We start from the raw sequence: 20,707 nt of genomic DNA, 5'->3' as shown, positions 1-20,707 counted from the left end.
GGAGCATCTTACCCAGGGATGTTTTGGCTTCTTCCCCGCGCTGAAAACCTAGGAGGTTTGCAAATGGAGAATGTCAAACACACGGTGCAGAATTGCCCCGGCTGTCGAGCTCCAAGCTAACGAGTCCGTAAGGCATCTCTGCGCTGTGCTCTGTGCTTAGCTGAGGACTGATGCGCTCTGCTGGGTGGCTGCTTTGCTCTGTGTGGAGGTGGTGTATCTGAACATAAATCCCGGGTGCCCAACAAACTTGCAGGTGCATTTGAACACTACGTAAATAATTTATAAAGTAGATCCGAACTTTTGTTGTGAAACAGTTTGCAAATGATGCTATGAACACAGGCGTTGCCGTGCCATGTCTTACTTCGCTCTCGTACCACTACATCTTCAGTAGGATCTACTGAATTATAATTAATACATAATTATATGTGGGGGGTAACTGAGGAGCACCTGCCTGCAGTAAGAACTGAAATGATTTACTCAGGTTTTATAGAAAGTTTTATTATCACATCAGACAAAATGAGAAATTCCTTAAGGAAATAAATACGTACAGTGAATCAGAAGGGAAGAAGCAAAGACAGACAACTCCCAGCACAGGTTCACTTAGGGAGGCATTTACTCCTTAAAGGAGCATTTAGTGTAGGTTACGTGCTGCTAATTTAAAAAAAAAAAAAAAAAGGTAGGTAAGCCATGTGTATTGCTTAGAGCTGCTTTGGAAATCTGATTTTACAGAGAAACCTGGTGTTTTAATAGATCTAAATAAAGGCTTTCAAAATTTCTTGTGGAATGGAATTTTCAAAAACTTACTCTAGAATAAAACTTGCACGGAGTAATTTTGAAACTGATAGTATTTTAAATTAAAAAATGAGAGGTTTTGGGCTGTCTTTCTCATCTGTTGTTTTGATTTTATTTTGCCGCATGCTGCAACATTGAGTTATTTTGTTCTTTTTTTCAGTTTCAGTGAAAAACTCAAACCAAGGTACATCTTGATCTAAAAGACAGAAAGGTAGCAGCGCTCTCTACTGACTATATACCGTTTCAAATGTTACCATGCTCCACTGCTGCTATGGTCACTCTATTTATAAATCCTAAAAAGATGTAAAAATAATACAAAAGTGAAAGTCCCTGATCAAAACTCATCACTTTTATAAATTCTGACATGCAAAAATAATTCATGCTTTGGAAGACATCTAATAGCACAGAAAGGAACCCGTTCTTTAAGATCAAGGCAACTTAATCATGGACTGTAGAAACAAGCTGGTATCTCTTGTGTAAAGCTTACAGTCGAGCTGAAGGGTCAGTCTGACGCAAATCCGTTTAGGCGTAGTGTTTATGGTGAATCACATACTCAAATTCACCCAAACCATTGGTGAAATGTCATTCCCTAATCAAAGCTCGTATGGCCAAATAGATGGGTTTTCTGCCAGTGTTCGGGAGGTGCCGTAAAGCCAAGGGGTGCTTCTACTTCTGTTTAATAACCACAAACCCATAAATACCTTTCACAGGGATTTTAGTTTATAGGAAGTAGCTTTGTGATTTATTTTTTTTTTTCCTGTGGCAATAATACTTGTATAACAACCAGATGCCTTTCCCCAGTTGCTCTCCAACTTTATTACGATGATATACACACAAGCCATAATCTGGGGAACATCTATATCACAATGTCAGCTGAGATTTTTATGTTTCTAAAGAAAACAAGGATTTCCAAGGAAGAAATCTAGGTTTGGAGCTTGCGTTCTTTCTGTACACCAGATTTCATTGTCTGTCTGGTATGTGCGCCTTGCACTGCCTGTATGGTCTCCAGCTATGGAAATGCAACAGGAACGGATTTATGTTTTCATCGCTAGAACAGGGAGAGGCACATTTTTTTTCTTACAGGTATCTGGGAAAGTAGTCTAAAATACTATGAAGGTGCAGTGTATCAGTCAGTAGGATTTAATCATATTTGGCCTTTTTTGAGGCTGAATAGGTAGTTTTCAGTTTGCTAAGCAAGATGCTTTGGTTTGCCTGGTGTAGAGCACATGTTACTCTGCCTCCCTCCAGTCCTGGTGCTCCTGAATATAGTCAGGCAGGACAGAATAAAATTCCTTCAGATGATGCCCAGTGACTTTGTCCAGACTCTGTGCTGCTTCCTTGTCTTCTAGAAATCTCTTCTGGAAATCTCTTGTCCCTCAACCACTGTTAAGTTTTCATTACTCTGTATAGATAAAGTCGTGCTGACATTTTGGCGTTAGATGGGTGCCTGCCTGCTTTCAGTTTTTGCAAATCGAGGCTGCTATTCCCTGCTGAGCAGCAGATTATTGAAAATACAAGTGGGGTTGGGATGGTACCATCCCGAGAACATCAGCTGAGGCAATGGATGCCTTACTAGCCACTTAACTCAGGCATTCAGTAAATCTGCTTCTTTAACTCTTCCACAATTTCTTTTTCCTGTTAAAAGGTATTAAGCTGCCTCTTCTGTGCCTGTTTGCAGTGCTGAAGAAGATGGATTGTCCTTGCTGCCTTTGGCTTTGTCACATCAATAATGATGGCTTCACTTTTTACCAGACCACAAACAGACTTTCAGAAGCATTTGAATATTTTTTTCCTTGTTTTATCCTGTTAGAGGGGCAAAGTGATTACAGCCCAGTTTTGAGACTGCCGAGTGGTTAAAGCTCTCTTACTGTATTTGTCATAAGGTAGGAGGCTATATTGCTTCTGACGTGACACTTTTCTTTTTAACCTTAATAGAACAACACCCTTGCTGCTGATTTCACAAATCAAAACTTCTCTGCTAAAACAGATCTCACCAGATACTAGGAGATGTTACCAACACTTGATAAACCACAGTACTTGCAACTCCTGAGGCAAGCTGTGCAGAGTTGTGTTTACTTCACCAGCTCTAGATTTATTCCCGAGATACAATATTCAATTTAGTCGGTAATAGTTTGTTCTTTCAGCTGCAGTGAGCTTGAGGATGCACCGTTTTAAGTCGTTAGTAGTAGGACTGCAGCCTCTGGAGGCAGGGGAGAAAATCTGGCTGCTCTGCAGAAGGCAGAGCCCTGTGACGTGAGGGATTGCCCGGAGACTCATCCCCATCCCCACCACTGACCTAAGAAACCTCTGTCGTGGACAGTCAGTCCTGTCTTTTCTTGCAGGATAAAGATTCTGTGTTGTAATGTCCAGAGCTCATTAATGAGAGGGGAATATAGGTGAAAAGCAGGATTCATCTCGGCTGCCTTTTGGTGCTGGTATGTGTGCTGGTTGGCTGACTCTCCTTGGGCAGCCGGCGAGGGACGTGGACGCTTCAGGCATCAGTTACTGCCCTGTAAAGCAGGCATCTAAACAGGTCTGACAAATTATCCTTTTCATCTTGCCTGTTTTAAATGACTGCCTTGGAACGACATGCTTCAAAAGTGTCCGTTTCTCCATCTGTGGTTTGGGGGATGTAGGTAACTGGTGCAGACAGATGTCTGCGTAGGAGCAAGCGGTGCTCGGGTCCCTGCCCAAGAGCTGGGAGCTGCGTGGAGTCTCCCCGGCGTTCACCAGTGTCTCCCCATGGCGGTTTTTGTGTGCCTGAGCTTGCTGCAGGTATAGAGGAACAACCTGCAGTCGTTAAGTTTGCAAAACACTTGACAGACAGCGGTGCTAAACTGATGTGTGTGATACATCCAGCTGATAATAAATGATCAGGAGAGGGAGGGATGACCTGGGATGCTGCAGAGATCTCTGGGTTTGAAATGTGATTATTTTTCTTTTTGCAAACAACATAACTGCTCCCGTTGAAGAATAGTTGGACAGTAATGTTTAAGAAGGTATAAAAAACTAACCAACCTAGGAGGAAAGGGTAAGAAAGGCCAAAGTTAACAGCAGTACCTCAAGCTTACCTTGACCATGATTCTGATTCTTTGAAGGCTTTTAGAAGTTGATAGGGAGAAGACGACTAGTTTTTGTGCAAAAGCTGGTTTCTAATATTTAATAACTTCTGCTTTTCATTTGGCAAAAGTGGAATTAATGTTTCTTCTAAATTAGAAAATATTTTAAAACCCCTGACTCCAGCATGAAGGATTATGCACAGGAAATTTTTTCTTAATGTGCAATTGGAGAATAGTTCAGTGATGTTAGTGGGAGTTTCAGCTGCTTCCACGAGTCTTAACGCTGTGGCAGTAAAGACAAAGCAAGAGGGAGAAAGGGGATGAGATGGCATTTTGAGAGAGAAACGAATTCAGTGACATGAATTGTTGGTATAAAAGGCTTTTGTGGAGAAGGCTGCCCTAGGAATCCTGGATTTTAAGGCTGTAATTGGAATTTGAACTTCGGGACGGATCCTTAGTTAGAAAAATCAATGCGGTTGCAATTTGGCTTAGTCAATTAGTTTCACTGTAATAAAACAGCCAGTAAAAGCACGTGTACAGCTGGTCCTTCCATCCCTGCAGTTAAAATGAATCTCACTGTCCATGCTGAGTGAAACACTTCAACCAGCTGTCCCGTCCTTGTGTAACGGCTGGAAAATCCAGTTATATCCAACTTGGATTTTGAGCTCTAGATAAAAATTCAGTTAATCTTAGTTTTTAGATGAGAACCTAGTAATAAAAAAAAAAAGCAATGATTTAAAAAAAAAAATAATCTTTATAATAAAATAAAACCTTACAGAGTGCAGCCTGGCCAGCAGATAAGGGCTGCTGACCTAAGGTGTCAGATTTTTGTCCCATCTCTACTGCTCTCATCTAGTCCAGTTCCAGTTTTCTAATACCTGCTCACCTCCCTAATCTTCAAAGAGAACTGGGCTTGAAAAAATGTGAGGCATAAAACCTTCAAATCCCAGCTGCTTCAGACAGTCAGGGCAGCGAGCTCCCAGCTGTGTCCTCAGTGGCAAGGAGTTGGCTCCCTCCCCCCTGAACAGCAGAGCCATGCTGTTTGGGTGCTTGCTGGAGAGTCCCTCAGTCTTCAAAGGGTAGAGAGGATTTTTCCACTTTTTGTGCCAAGTAAGGCCTTTATCTTGCAGAGCATCCATTTACGACATTCACAATGTCAGTGTTTAGCACCAAGATCCCATTCCCGGGAGCAGAAATGCTCTGATCTACACCTGACAGATGTTATAACGAACTCCTGTCTGATTGAACAAAGTTTCTTCAATCATTTCAATCACGTTATCTTTGGGATGCAGACGTGAGGTCTCTACAGAAGGAAACTTGTCTGTGTTGCTTACTGGATCTTGCTGCAACAAGAAAAAATACAATTTTAATTTCTTAAGCGAGCACATGTGTTGTGTCTGTGCAGTCATTATATCTCCTGCGTTCCCAGACAAGCTATACATACCGTGGGGGGCTTTGGGGCAAAGTCTTTCTTGCAGACATGTGCTATGATGCCAGCAGCCAGAGCATCACCAAGGACATTGGTCATAGTTCGAAATCGATCCCTAGATGAGAGAGAGCTGTGAGGATGCAGTTGGTGGCCCCAGCCAACGTGCCCGGGGTCTTTATGGCTTTGAGACATGTCAACCTCCATCCCTCCAGTCCTACCACTGGTTTTGCTGATAGCAAGTTGAGACAAGTGCAGTATTGTTCTTGCAAATACAGAGAGAAAATGGTACGTGCCATGTCTGTGTGAGCTCAGTACCATGAAGGTGATGGGGCTGCTTTTGTCTCATCGTGCTTGTCTTTTTAGTGCATAGACCTGCCTGTGCTACTTCCCCAGCTGATGCATCATCAGCATTTTTGCTCAATGTGGGGGTGAGTCGTAAAACTCCTTGAGATGCCTCTCGGGGAGAAAATCTTGTTTATCCAGCCACAGCACGTCTCGTGTTTATCCAAGCACCTCTCACATCAGTGGAAACTGCCAGCACGTTGCAGCAGATGATGGTGCTGGGTACCCTGTGATGCTCAAATACTGAACTCGTGTTGCGTTCTGATTTTACAAGTTTCACCTGAAAAATTAAACTTCCTTTTATGTGTAAGAAAGAGAAAAGCAGCCAGGATACTTGATGCTGTTTCCTCTCTGTCCAGGGTGGCTGTGAAGGACAAATCAGCAACCCACGTGTCAATTCTGTAGAAGTCAGTGTCTACTCTGTATGTTTTTTCACCTAGCTAATTTGCTTCATTTTTATCATAGTACTTTAATATGGCACATTTCACAAACTGCACGTTTGACTTCTGTTTGTCTGTGACAAATGTAATCAAGCATCAGTTTTTGTCTCAAGATCAATCTGCTCTTCATCCATCGAGATGAAGACGGTCTCATTGGAAGATAGACTTCCTTGGTGTTGGATGCGGTCCTTTGAAAATGTCATCCTTACTTTTAGAAACTCCAGTGATGTTTTAGTTCTGGTGACATACGGGTTTGAGAGAGAAGTTGCTTATTAAATGCAAGAGGGGGTTTTGCTACGTCTGTTCAAGAACTGACTTTCATTTTCTGCTATGATTTGGTGTGCAACCAACTTGTACTTTACCTTGTTACTGTTTTGATGTGACATCTATTTCTCTCTCCTTTCTGCTTTTTAATTGTGAAAATGCCCATGTTTCAGAAATAGAAACAGCAAACTGGATGAGCACGTATTGTAAATAATTACCAGTGGTTTATCATTGGTTTCTCTGACTTATTTCTCCCCCCGCCCCCGAGATCATGCTTTTTTCCTAAACAATTGCATGTTTCCACCCCTTTTGTTGCTCTCTTGTTGTTAGCATCTTTCTGGCTAATTTTAATTTCTCCTTGTAGGAAGCCAGATACCTTTCACCCTGCCTTACCAACCTTGTTCCTCTTCCAGGGATATTCCACCAAAACAAATATGTACCATCCACCACTTTGCTTTGACTCTTGTGCTGTCCATCCTCCTTTGTTCACAGAGCGGACAGCGTGGAGAAGACTAGGACTTGAGGTATTTCTAGGGAATACGTTAACTAGCAGCCTTACACAGTAATGCTTCATGAAGACAAGACGATGCACCTATTTTCCTCCTTTTCTACCTCTCGCTATGGAGGAAAGTAGCATCCTTTTGATCTCTTGAAAGTATAAATGTATATATGTTCCAGGAAGATAGATTTTGTTACTTACTTGAGACCTCCAACAAAGATGTGTTGTACAGTCAGATAGGAATTTAGATAAAAGATCAGGACAAGCTGGTATTTCAAACTGGGGACCTTACTTGAGAGAGTGGCTGAATACCATCACCACTTCTCCCACGTAGTCCTTAATGAGGCACTAGACAGGGATGGGCACCTCGGAACAGAAACGCCTCAAGTCAAACACTGCTTTAGGAGACTGTTTGCCTGTAGGTACCATGGGCTATTTCAAGAAAATAATCAGAAAATGAAGAATCTCACACTTGGCTCCTGGCTTTGTTCTGTGATCCCTTCATCTCTATTTGTCTCCGTGGGAGCTGCTTCAAATACGTCACCATGAATTGGCACCTGGCACCCGCCTGTAACGTTGCATCTGGAAAATACTTACAGAGCCCAGTCGACTGCAACGATGAGTGTGATATCGTTGGTTGGCAGCCCAACAGAAGTTAGCACGATGACCATTGTAACGAGTCCGGACTGGGGGATCCCGGCCGCCCCTATGCTTGCTGCTGTTGCTGTTATGCTGCAAAGAGAAGGCGGCTGTGCAATTATTGTGTTGGGGTTGTTTGTTTGTTTGTTTGTTTGTTTGTTTAAAAAACCCCAAGCATGTTTGTATGGCAAGGTAAGTTATTCCTGTATGGGAGGACTGGACAGGATCTGGCTTCCTCCACCTTCCTGCTCCCTGATGCTATCCCGAACCCCTGCCTGTGCACGTCGTGGCTGAGGGCTTGCAGCAGGTACTCTTGGCTTTGTGCTTACACAACACCCCTTTGCATTCCAGTGTATGTAGCCCCTGCATAAAATTGCTAAATATTTGCAACTGTGCTTACTTATTTTTATCTAGATAGGTGCTTTATTTCCCTGCTTATAAAATGAGGATATTCCATTCCTGAAGGGGAGTAAATTATACCTGCACAAACCCATTTATGCTAAGATAATTCATCCGCACTGCAGGTGTTGAACTAGTCTAACCATGCCATTAGTTCGCAGTCTGGCTTTTACCTACAGACAAAGTGATTCTGCAGCAAATTCTGTGGGTGCAGAGCCCAGGCTTTCCCTGGCACATAGTGCAGGGGACTGGTATATGCTGCACCTTTCCCTACTCCTTGGCTTTCCAGCAAAGTTCACTCTGCACAGTAGCAAGATCTCTGCCAAATGGGAAAAATGTGAGAGACTGTTATAATGTTTATAAATACGAATAGAGAGAAATAATTCAGCTGCTGCAAAGAAACATTTACCTTATTGTTATAATTTGTCCCAAATCCAAGTCATATTCATTGACCTGGGCAATAAAGATAGCAGCTATCGCTTCATACAGTGCCGTGCCATCCATGTTGATGGTGGCACCGACAGGGAGGACAAATCGTGCTATGCGTCTGTCTATTCCGTTGTTTTCCAGGAGACACTTCAGGGTGATGGGCAAGGTTGCTGAGCTGCAGAACAAGAAATGATCAGTAATTCTCTCTGTCGTGTGTGTTGAGCTTTGTAAATAGGAATCAACGTAACAGTATAGAAATACAAGTCCTCCAGAGGGTAAATGCAGCAGCGATATTATATAAATTGCTATAGCAATGAAAGTTCCTTCAACTTGCAGTACCTGGGGAATATACATAATTAGCTAAGTAGTCGGTTAGCCGCTGGCTGCAAGATAAACCGCTCTCTAAAACAGCTCTGTGTGATGGTTACAGCTTTGTTGTACATCCTTGGTCCCTACGTTAATCCTGCAGCACCTCGAACATTGGTACGGGGCAGCATCTGCCAGCACTGGCCGTGCCAGGGTCCAGCCAGACCCCGTTGTTCCTCGTTTGCCTTCTCCATGCCGCACGCACAAGGAGCAGCTGCCTCGGCTCTTGCACCCCCCAACCTTTCTCTCGTTTCTGTCTAGCACGAAGATGTGAGCTGTCGCGCAGGAGGTGGGATAAGGACGTGGAGGAAGAAGACCGAGTGGAAGAAAGGAAACGAGCACAGAAAAGAAGTCGATGGGATTGCAATAGACTCTCGGAGGCAGGGACTGCTTTTCTGAAAGGAGTTGGCTGCAGCACATAGCACGATGGCCCCCAGCCCCTGGCACAGACCGCAGGGCTGGGACAAGGAGCAGAGTGCTCCCACCGTCCTCTGCCTAACAGCTCTCCAGCTTGCTTGGCTGGCTGTAGAGCAGAGAGGAAGGAGAAAGCCTGATGGAGACAGAGTTGGAGACCCAAGTTCAGGAGGAGATCAGGTAGTTAAGAGTAGCAGAAGAGACCTGTAGCGGTGGGTGCTGGGGAAGGGAGGCACAATCCTAGATGGTTTTATTGGGATTATGTGAAGAAGCGACATTAGAGAGGCCAGAAGAACCCTTTGCCTAGTCAGATGTTTTCTAAGAAAATGTTTTAATTTGCATGTCTTCCAGAAAGGACGGTAGTTTCTAATATAAAGTTTCTTCATTGTTATAAAGAATGTTTTTCAATGAAAATAAAATAGATAAAAATAATATAAAATTATAAAATCTTATCAAAGTAGACAACACTTTTCTTTGGAGGACCTTGGGATACACAGGATTTGATTTAAGATTTTCAGTAATGTGTTCAGAAGAGCTTTTGATCTTTTCAATTAAAACCCAGGATCATAACCCCACGCTGTTTTATAACGCACCTACAACAGCCCTATTTTGAATTCTTCGAAAGAAAACTGACTGCAGCAATTAAAAGAAGCGCAGACATGCGCAAACATTGCTGCTTTGCTTGGGGAAAACCCCAGGAGAGGGCGAGCAGAAAAGCGGCGTGAGCCAGCCGGATCTGAAGATGCACTGAGGCTCTTCCCGCTGAGGACCAGGGCAGTGCCAAGCATCCCACTTCCTACGAAAACTGGAAGCGATCTCATTTCAAATAGTGCTGGAGCATAATTTTTCTTTGTCTGAATTATACCTGTTCTCCCACAGCTTGCCTGGCCGTACGCACAGCCACGTCTCCCTTGACTAAACCCGGTGCCTTCTCAGCTGTATCAGCATATTTCGGCCACATTTTCATACCTGGAAGATGTAGCCAAGGCAATCAGCAGGGCTTGCAGTATCCCCTGAATGAAAGCAAAGGGGTTTTTCTTGGTGATGAGCACAAAAAGCAGAGGTAAGAGAACGAGTCCGTGGATGACTAGCCCTGACACTACTGTAACAGCATATAGTCCCAGCTTCTGTCCTATAACCAGTGGGTCTTCCATCTCCAGGATCTTTCCAGCGATGAGAAATACAATGCCAAAGGGGAAGTACCTGCAAAGAATAAGCATAAAAAATTATTTATGAGGATGCAGCAATCATTGAAGTACCACACGACAGTCATTACAGTATTTGGTACCATGTAGTACAGTCATACAAATATAAATCCAGTGCTCACAATAGATACTTGTAGGCTGTGACCGGCATTATCATTAGATAGCAGGTAAGAAAGTAACTGAATCAATCAAAAACAGATTTACCAAACTGCCATTGAGACAATTTTCATAACTGCTTCGTTCAGGCACTGGCACACGTTAACCAGCGGAGTTCCTCGCTCGCCCATTTTTCCCAGGAGAAGTCCTGCAACCAAGCACATTGGTTTGTATTACTCGATAGTACCACAGGAGCAGCATGTGTCATGCTGAGTGTCTTGAGGCTCTGGTGGTCACAGAATGGGTTTCACTGGGCAAACTCACAGCAGGTCAGACTTAATACAGACTTCCACGTGCTCTTACGGGTCATGGTAATTCTCTGCTCCAAGCAAATACAAGCATCTGGCCTTTTCTCAAAAAACCCTACCAAACCCAAATCCAGGATTTGGACTGTTCTTTGCACAGATAACTGATAAACTCTTCACTGCTGCTCAATACTGGAAGAGTCACTTCTCAAGGTGGATAAGCCATCTTTTTGCCATTTTGTAATAGAAAAATAATGTAGCTCTGGAAACAAAAATTGATCTTTTTCTAAAGGACAAAGCTCGGTGAGGTTATATATAGCTGAGGATGTGATGATGTGTTGCATCCCTCCCCTTGCTCTGGAGCGAAGAGAGCCACGCGCCACGTCTGCCACTTGGATGAGCTTCTTCAGAAGTGCTCGGATTTGCCTGATCCCTGTGGGTGGTGGCGGTTCTCGGCTCCCTCGTGGGACGGGCTGTGCTGGCTGCCGATCAGCTATTTCACGCAGACGTCTTTGTCAGTGGCTCACAGACTGTACTGTGGTGGTGACAACACGTGCAGCTGTACCATAATACGTCGGGAAGGATCCAACTGAGTTGCTTAGATACAGGCATTAAGCCTCCTGTATTAATTCTGGTTTTTCTTCTTCTGTTGAATTTCAGTCTAATTTTCTGTTGAAGGAGTACTAGAGCAGAAATACATGAACAGTTAGAGGGGTTATGGTGTTTTCTGGTCTGCCAGCACAAAATTGGCCAGTGCTAAATCCCATTGCTTTCACTGGTGAGGAGGTTTCCCAGGTACCCATTGAGCAGAAGAAAAATGAGTCTGAGTATTTGCCCATCTAGTTTCCAGCCTGGTGCACATACTTTCTGCGTGATCCCATTAGCTAAAATTGCTTCTGAAGCACTGTACAAGTGTCTGCTTTAGTTTGGAAAAGAATATAGTCAGGATCTTATCTTGTCCCTCTCATCCCTCTTCAGTCTTCAAGGCTGAGGACTCCTAGAGACCCTTGGCAGGTAGTTGGATCTCTGGCTTGCTCAGAAGAGAGATGAGATAGGGTCACCTTTGCCAGGACTTTCAGAAATGAGACAAGGCTTGGCATATTTAAATCTCAGCTCTGTGGATATTCATCCAGTATTTGGTGTCCATAACAGCTGGTTTGAAAGAAATCAATTTCTCTTCAGGTCCTACAGACAGCTGATTTGGGAAAGATCGCCCTAGCAAATGGACAGCTTACTTCAAGTGACTTTAAATCTCTGCCCTTTTCTGGATTTCAAAAGCAACAGAGAGGACTGGAGATGCTCTGTGTCAGTGCAGAGATCGCTGGAGCTGTGGTGCGGGGATACCATCTGCAGCAAAGCCACTCTGGGTAGCCAGCAGGTGCTGCATGGACGCCTTGGTCTCAGTCCCACAAACTGTCTAATTTTGGTATTGGATACAAATACCCTTTGTCAAGATCTCAACCAGCTTCCACCTGGCCTCCCCCGCCTTGCTGCAAGGAGGAGCTCATCACCGTTTCCCACAGCACAGGGCTGTGTTGCCTGGTCTTCCCTCTCCCTCTCCTGTTTTCTGCCAGGCAAACCCCGTTAACTCAACCTCTCCTCGCAAGTAAACCTTCCTGCGGATGTACGGATGCCCTTTTCCAAGCTGCACGTCCCTGGTGCAGGTGTTACTCTGCTGGCCTGTGGCTTTGTGGAGTTCTAATCCATCCCGTGCAAAATCCAGGGAGCGCAGCTGGGTGGCTGGGGCTGCCTCAGGTGATCTCCCGCTGCATCTCAACTCGGTGCTGATCCTCACTCCCACGCTGGCAGGGTCGTGGGGTGGTAATCTCAGAAGAGAAAAGCAGCTTCTCCTCACTTGTTTGGCTGGGCTGGAGGAGGGCACGTGTCCTGCGAGCAGGAGCTTGGTGCATTCCCTGAGCGTCCGTGGTCTGCAGATGGTGTTGGTCACTGGGACAGGAGTCTGCCATAGACATCTCTTTTGTCTGTAAAGATCTTTAAGTGGGTCTGTCTCTGCCCGGTCTCACTGTGGCCATCTCCTCCAGGCACTCACTGTATCGTAGCCTTTAAAACTGGCCGCTGTCCCCTTGGCTTTGACGGCAGTCTGGTGTGCTCCAGTGGCTGCACTGGCTACACTGCCTCCAGCCCTCAAATCCTCTAGTTGGCTTTTTGGTTCCTAATACACTACGTTCAAGCTCCTTGCCCTCACCTCTTAATCTACATGAAACACTGCCCCCATGCTCATCTCATCGCCTCCTACTCTCTTCCCTCCTGAGTCCTCCCTTCCTCCCTCAGCATTGCACCCAGTGTCCTTCTCTCTTACGCTTTGACTTGGCTCCAAGTTCCTCCTTCCCGTGACTTTCTCCCCTTTAAACCTTCTTCCTCCCTATCCCTTGCACATGCTCTCCATCCAACCTCTGGTCCTTCTTCCTTCCTGAAATTGCTGCCGAGCACCTTGTCCAGGCGGGATTGCAAGCTGTTCAACGCAGAAAGCTTTTTTACCTTCTTCAGAAAGTCCTGTTATATTTCCATACATTTGTGACAGGCACTATGTCTGACCCAGCTTTCACCTGCTGCCTGCTCGGGGAGTTTGAACACTGCCAGCGTGAAGGGTTTGGACTGTTTGTAACAAGCTGTGTCCCAGGTAGCCTCTGCAAAAGTTACAGCTCACTTCAGTAGACTTCATAAAAAGGACCCTCCAGCTTAGGTGACGATTTGAAAACCCTCAAGACCTGTGCTTGGGCTGTGAAGGCTCATATGGAAAATCTGGGGAGTAAACAGCCTTCTCTGTGCCTAACACCTTTTGTGAGCTCCGTTACGGATGGTACCGATGAAGGTGTTGATACAAGCTCCGTGCTGTGCCCGGTTGCCCAGGGACTTGAGCAGTTAGAGCTAAAATAACCTCATCTCTCTGAGCATCCCTACCTCAATTTACAGCACAGTGGCCACAGCAGTTACCACCCTGGGTTGCAACCACCGCTGAACAGCCTTGCAAGCTGGGTCGGGACACAGCGCGGAGCCCCGTTCGCTATTGAGCAGGTACCTATCGTTGCTGAGAAGATGACAATTCCCAAGACATTCATCTCATTGCTGGTCCCGGGCAGGGTCCTGTAGGTTATCTCAGGTGACGGCGTCAGCTCGAGGAGCACAGGCAGATGAATTTCAGGGTTTTCATCGTCGGGTGCAAAGTAAATAAAACTGAGAGATTTCCCTGGGATCTTTGGAAAGCCAGGAGACTTCACCACCGGGACAAGAACAGTTCGATACTAGAATAAAAGCAAAGCAGTGAGGTTAGTGTCCTGTTGGCAATGGGCTCCATCCTGCTCTGAACACAGAGGCAAAGCCATCACTGGGCCAGGTGAGGTTCAAAGTTTGTTTTTCAGGCAGTAAAAGGCTGGTGAAAAGAAGAGAAGCAAGAAACAGGCAAGGGGAACTGCGGTTGTTCCCTGCAGACCTCAGCACAGCCATCCTCGAGCAAGGCTGTACTTCTCCGGGCAGACACGTGGCATTTGTGAGTCAAGTCCCTGCAGGATCCTGGTGCAGTACTGGGTAAGCGTTGTGCTGCCCACGGAGAGGCCCCTTCACGCCCCATCCCTCTCTTTCTGGGGGTTTTACAGATGCTTTCCCGATGCCGTGAGTATACTCGTTTTCCCTTTTCCCCTCCACCCTACCTGGCCCCTCCTCGGCCTCTCCCCTTCATTCACCCCAACCTTTCTTTCAAGCTTTCCTTCCCCGTGCCTGCTGCCTGCCCACCCCTCCGCCTCTGCTCCCCGATCCCCTGGGGCTGAGAATCCACTGCACAAGAGTGGGGTCTGAGGGAAGAGACGTTGTGCTGCTTTTGTACAGGAGCCCTCCCAGGCAGAGGGCAGGCAGGAGTATCCCTGTCAGTCCATGCCCCCACCAGCCTGCCTTTGGGTGCCCGCCCTGGGGTGAGCAGAAAGTAGCCAGGGAGCAGGCAGGGTGGGGAGGGAGGCAGAGGGAAGGGAAGGGGATCATGTCCAGGCTGTGGGTGGGGAAAAGCCCCCAGACGGGGAGAGCAGCCCTGTCTAGAGCTGAGCACCATCCCGGCCACCTGCGGCGGGGGGAGGGGGGGGGCGGGTGAACTCACCTGCTGGAACGAAGCTTCAATGAGATTAGAAGGAAACATGTTTCTGTAAGAGAGCAATTGCGCAGGGGTTAAAGCGAATCTTGAGAACACAGGGAACAACCTGGGAAGCACCTCTGGCGGGCACGAGGCCAAGAGGACGACCATTACAGCCAACACCAGCTTGATGTCCTCTCTGCAAGCTGAGGGCGAAGACAGGCTGGAAGGTGAATGAAGAGCAGGACTGTGAACAACGCGTGAACTGGACTCATAGAAAGCCAGAGATTGGGACGGACGTCTGCCATCTCCAGCCCCCTGCTCAGAGCAGGACCGCCTGCAAAGCTGGAGCAGGATGCTCAGAGCCTTGTCCAGTCAATCAAATGCCTCCAGAAATGGAGATTCTCCCCCAGCCCCCGGGTCCGTGCTGCACCCTCTCCCCAGTTAACCCTCGGCCGCTGCTTTAATCCAGCCCTGGGCCAACTCCTGCTCATTTTTACCTTGCAAAGCCCAAGGAGCTGCAGGGCTTGGCATGTCATGGCTGGGACTGCAGAGGGAGAACCGCTGAGCTCTGCAGGGAATTTAAATCTTCCTGTTCTCTGCTGCCGCACCCCTCTTTGCTGGTGGCTCTGTGAGGAGAGCAATGGGGGTGACGGAGTGGCCAGAGGGACATGCGTGGGGAGGAACGAACCCCACGTCACTGGGCTTGGAGGTACCGGTGCCTGGTCAGCGTGGCCAATGGCTCTCCCGTTTCCCTTGAGATCTCAATATCTCCCGGGAACTCAATGCCTTGTGGGAAGATATTGTCTGTGAAACATCATCATAAACTTGGCTCCTCCTGAAATCCTGCGATGTACCTGATTAAATCCAGTAACGCATCAGCGGAGCTGAGCACCACTTTTCCCACAGAGTAGTCGTCCTTCTGGGCAGCTGCGCCAGGGTGGATGCTGACCACGAGAATGATTCCGACGGTCACTGCCATGAAGGTTGTCCAGAGGTAGTAGGTGATGGTGATCACCCCCATCTTCCCGCAGGCCTTGGAGTCCATGGTGGCCAGCCCGGACATGAGGCTGCAGCAGGAAGGATTGTGGTCAGTGTCTGCTCCCAAAACTGCACAAGATGCATCTGATGGGCAAAATCTCCAAGGTGGGAGAAGTTTCCATAGATATTTTTTTAACCAATGCTTAAGGGCATCAGTGAGCTCTTGCACACTCATGTGCCTGTGCCCGCAGAATCTCACACCCAGGATGGGCTTGTGGCAACCCAGGCTGAGCTGCGAAGGGCAGGAGACACCTCTCTCAGTCCCTTTTCAAGGTCTGGCCATGTTTTCTGTTTTCTCCAAGGGATAAGAAATAAATGTTCTTAGTGTATTTTGATGGTGAATAACTAATGCTGCTCTTTTTTTTGGTGTGATACTGTTCTTTTAAATCTCCAACGCCCTGTGCCGCTGCTGCGTGTCACTGTGAACAGCGAAGAAAGGTATTAGCAAGGTTTATAAAATCCTGGTGGGGACGGACCTCGCTCCCCCAAGGAGAGAGCTGCTGGTTCAGACTTCACGTACACGTAAGCTTTCCTAAGTAGTAGCCCATAAGCTACTTTTAAACAAAACTGGACTAAAAATAGAGACAGTATTACAGGCTGCACCAGCAGGGAGAGCTGGCAGGAGGTGGTGCTGACACTGGGGGCAAATGGGGGCGTTTGGGGGCTACAGTGTGCCCCATGTGCATGCGGACCCACACCGAGCTTCTGGCTGCTGGTTTTCACTGCTCCAGCTCCCCCAAGGCCCTGCAGAGCGCTGGCCAAGCCTGTCGGTGGCATTCGGCAGTGGCCCGACGACCCCTGGGCGGGACGTGATGGAGACAGAGGCTGCAAGGGTTAATGCCACCCTTGGGGACAGGTCATTGAAGTGGTGGCCAGCCCACAGATCCCCTCCAGCAGCCATGTGTCCAGGAGGAGAGAGACCCGGGGAAGATCAAGAGAGGCCACAAAAGCAACGCGGAGGTGGGTGACGCTTTCCAATGTGGGGCTTGGGGAGCTCCAGAGCTGAGCCCCAACCTGGACAAATCCATGCCCAGAGCGCACCTGGTCCCCTCTGGGACGGTGCATAGAGGGAAGATACCACTTCACCATCATTCAGTAATTAAATAAGAAAAAAGCCTGGTTCAGTTCAATGTGCAAGAAAAATCCTGGGAGCCCTGTGGAGGCCCCGCGCCTGCAGGCAGGAGAGCGGTCGGCTGGGATGACCCAGCATCATAGAGCTGCGAGGAGGGCTGAGAGCACCCCGAGGGCGAAGGAAAACCCAGGCAGCACATCAGGGAAGGGGGTGTGAAATACTGGAGGGGAAAAGAAAGCAGGTCTACAAGGGCTGATACCAAAAAGGGCAAGTGTGGCCAGGATGGAGACCACACGGCTCCCAGAAATAAACCAAAGGCAAATGGGACAGCAAGCAAACTCTGAAAAACAATGGAGAAGTGACACATCCTCAAGGGAACAAAGACCTAATTGTTTGGGTATTTCTAATGAGCATGTGCTAGAAATTGTTTAAAATATGTAAATCCATGTAAGCTTTTCAAGACCTTGCTTAGACTTGAGTGTGACTCTTATCAGCTCTATTTCTTATTTCTAGATCTGGATGGGCTGATGAAAGTGGGATTTGCAAACATAGATGCAACACTGAGGGATGCTTGTGGTTTCTACGTGAACTTTCTCAAAACCCTCTAAAAAGGAAATCTGCTTTGAGTTTTAAAAGCTGCCCATCATCAACCGCCCATGGATGGTCCCAGCATCGCCACCTGGCTGGGCCCAAAAAGAAGGGAAACACCCCAGCCAGTGCAGGTGTCTGACGTGGGTGCAGGTGTCTACCAAATCCAGGTGAGGATTTGTCCCAAACCATTGCTGAGAAATCATGGGGTTTGATGGACACCAAGCCAGAGGATGCTGCTTGGTTGCTGGCTGCTTGGGGCCGGGGTTATTCTCACCCCAGGCAGTTTTGGGGTGATCTCCTCAACCGGGGATCACGGGACAATCTCCTCAATGTGATGGAGAGATGGTACTTTAGAAGATGATGTCTTACCTGGAGGTGATCAAGGGCAGGATCAGCATCTTCAACATCCTCATGAGGAGCTCTCCAGGAAAGGAAAAATACTGCTTCTCCTGCACATAGAGCAGAGCTGTTGTGTCAGGTGAGAGCTGAGAAGTGGATGCTGATCGCAGGTTAAGGCCTCGAACCTGATAAATTTGCCTTTTTCCCAACCAGACCCAGCTCTGAACTTCGTTCCCAGCTGGCAGTCGTTCCTTGCGGCACTCGGAGACACTGTTTCTCCGGCTGTCCCTTACTGGGAGCTGGGTCAGGGATGGGAAATACTGGCCATGTGGGAAACCTGGCTGTGAAGTGGAGAGAGGCCTGTGGGGCTGGTCCCCTCACAAAAACATCCTTGGGTCCATCGCCCTCTAGGGAATGGTCCTCACAGCCCCACCGCTGGCTCCTCCTGAGCATCGTTGCACTTGTTATTGGGGAGCAGAGGCTCGACTGCACATGCAAATGTGCCCCAAAGCTGTTGGGTGCAGCCTGGTGCCGGCAGAAAAAGGTGGAAATACCTTGTGGCTGCAAATGGCAAAGCCGAGCTCGGGGAGAGCCCAGGTGTCCGGCCCATCTGTGGTGCAGCTTCACAGTGCACCGAGGGAGTTTTCCACCCCGTGGTATCCGTCCACCCCCTACACTCCTCATATGAGCATGGGGAAGGGCTGCCTGGAGAGAGAACCTCAAAGCCCATGGTCCATGCCCATGGTCCCACAGCCATGACCAAGGGAAGAGTGAGGGGTCTGCAAGACCAGCAGCCACCTGGCCAGCATCCCTCCCTCCCCCATCCCTCCCTCCCTCCCTCCCTCCCTCCACCATCCATCCATCCATCCCTACCTCCACCCACCATCCATTCCTCCATCCATCCTCCATCCCTCCATCCATCTCTCCATCCTTCTGGCTGCTGAGTTCCTTCCATGCCTCCATCCATTCATCCCTCACTCCATCAATCCATCCACCTTCCCTCCCTCCCTCCCTCCCTCCCTCCCTGCCCCCAAGTCTTTCACTGCGCTGCTGTAGAGGTGTTGGGGATGGATCCGAGATGGCCCCAAGCCAAGCAGGTACTTTTGGTTACTCCAAAGTAACCGACACCACCAGGCTTTGAGGGATGCCAAGGCAAACTATTAAAATAAATGCTCCACGCTGCTGTCCCTGCGCTAACCCACCCTTGTGGCCTAAACTTGGCTGATTTCCCTGGGGAGCTCGTGTAGAGCGGAGCCGTGATGGGTCCAGCTGGGTGCAAGGAGTAATAAGAGATTTGAACAGCATCTCTTTTGTCAGTGGGTTTCTCAGCTTCGTGATGCTTTCCCATTGTGGGGAGGAAAGCGGGGACCGGCTGCGTCTCCAGCCCCTCATCTGCAGCGTGGATTTTGGGACAAAAGTCTCTAACAGGGAGAAGTGGTTGCTGGGGACCACGTGCAGGGCTGTGGCAATAGGGCAGGACAGGATTGGGGCAGAGGATGGATGAACTCGGTGCATGGCAGGACGAGGGGCAGGAGCCCCCAGGCTCTGCTGGCCTCAAGCCCGGTGTGGAAGGCTGCCAGGCTCTCGTGGGCACGTGCACCCGGGCGCAGGGAGATTACACCTGGCTTCAATTAAGTAACAAGATCATCCCCGCTGCGGGTGGTGATGCTGAAGGGTGTAATTGAAGTGACAAGACTTTGCTAAATCCTTGTGGGTGACATGGGGATGTTCCAGCACCAGCCGAGCTCTCCCCGAAGCAGCATCTCCCTTCCCTGGCTCAGCCAGCTTGGCCGAAGATCAGGGCTGAGCCACAGCCAAGATGCCTGATGTCATTAAAACCATGTGGATTTTAATGTGGTGACATTTAACAGCGCAATGCTCCTAGAAAGCACCAAGCGAACGCACCTTTTAGGTGCATTTTCTCCAATGCGTTTGTCTCCAAGGGTCCTCAGAGGAAGGTGACCCCTGGAAGCCCCCCAGGCTCTCCATCAGCCCTGTATTTATTTGCTGGGCCTTCTCCAGAGAGTGGAAACGTGTTTTGGTTGAGCATCTGCGCAGCTGGGGAGAGTAACAGGAGGAGCTCATCCCTTGGACCCCAGTGCTGCTGTTTGTGTTGGGGGGAGCCTGTTGCCGAGCATCCAGCAGCCGAGCATCCATTCCCCCCTTTCCTATCTCCATCCCACCTGGAGGCTCCTGCAGCCCCATGGGGTCCGTCCTGGAGCCCCTCACTCCCAGTGGAGGGAGGCAGGATTTGTCCTGCAGCTTTGGCAGTTGTTGGCAGCATTTTGGTCAAAAAAAAAAAAAAAAAAAGCGCCATAGGGAGAAACCTGCCCTGAGGTGGTTTTCTTGGGCAGGAGCCTTTGCTTTTGGGGCTGTGCCCGTCTGGGGCCCTTGATGGTGATGTCTTGCTGGCACCAGGACTGGTCACCCCAACTGCCCCACTCCATCCCCCTTGCTCCCATCCCCGTCCCAGCCAGGCTTACCAGCTCCGTCAGCTCCAGCGTCCGCAGCAGGAACCCCAGGAGGCACCCGGTGGCAACCGACAGCATCGACAGGGTCAAGAGGCCATTTTTATGCCAGAAAGCCCGTACCCACTTCCAGACATGCCGGAAGGTCGAGGACAGTGAGTTCAGCAAAGCTCTCCTGACCCGCTCCCACATGGTCGTCCTCAGCCACCCAGGCGATGCCCCTCGGAGCAGCTCCCGTCCCTGTTCATCGCCCCGGGCACCACCGCGCCGACAGACCCCTGCCCTTTGCTGGGAGCCGAGCGTGCTGGTGGCTAATCTTCAGGACCAAAAGCTTCGGGGCTATTTGGGAGCCTTTCCCGTAATGGAAAGTGACGTCTTCAACTGGTTAATCTGGGCTTGGCATCCCGCCGGTGCCGGTGCCGAACCCAGCATCCCAGGTT

At 48.5% G+C, this 20,707-nt stretch overlaps 1 protein-coding gene across 1 annotated transcript; it reads right to left on the bottom strand.

The window, feature by feature from the left end:
* Window positions 1–5,056: 5,056 nt before the first annotated feature.
* LOC143170661 (excitatory amino acid transporter 5-like) lies at window positions 5,057–20,459 on the bottom strand. Its single transcript, XM_076359120.1, has 11 exons — window positions 20,283–20,459; window positions 17,830–17,909; window positions 15,614–15,826; window positions 14,784–14,826; window positions 13,719–13,941; window positions 10,482–10,581; window positions 10,042–10,275; window positions 8,273–8,467; window positions 7,423–7,557; window positions 5,296–5,395; window positions 5,057–5,194 (listed from the first exon to the last, which is right to left on the bottom strand). The coding sequence occupies exons 1-11, from the start codon at window positions 20,457–20,459 to the stop codon at window positions 5,057–5,059; spliced, it is 1,638 nt and encodes a 545-aa protein (XP_076215235.1).
* Window positions 20,460–20,707: the final 248 nt, after the last annotated feature.

This window comes from Aptenodytes patagonicus, chromosome 25, assembly GCF_965638725.1.
Source record: "Aptenodytes patagonicus chromosome 25, bAptPat1.pri.cur, whole genome shotgun sequence".
Taxonomy (NCBI): domain Eukaryota; kingdom Metazoa; phylum Chordata; class Aves; order Sphenisciformes; family Spheniscidae; genus Aptenodytes; species Aptenodytes patagonicus.
This window is presented reverse-complemented; position numbering and strand designations above follow the sequence as displayed.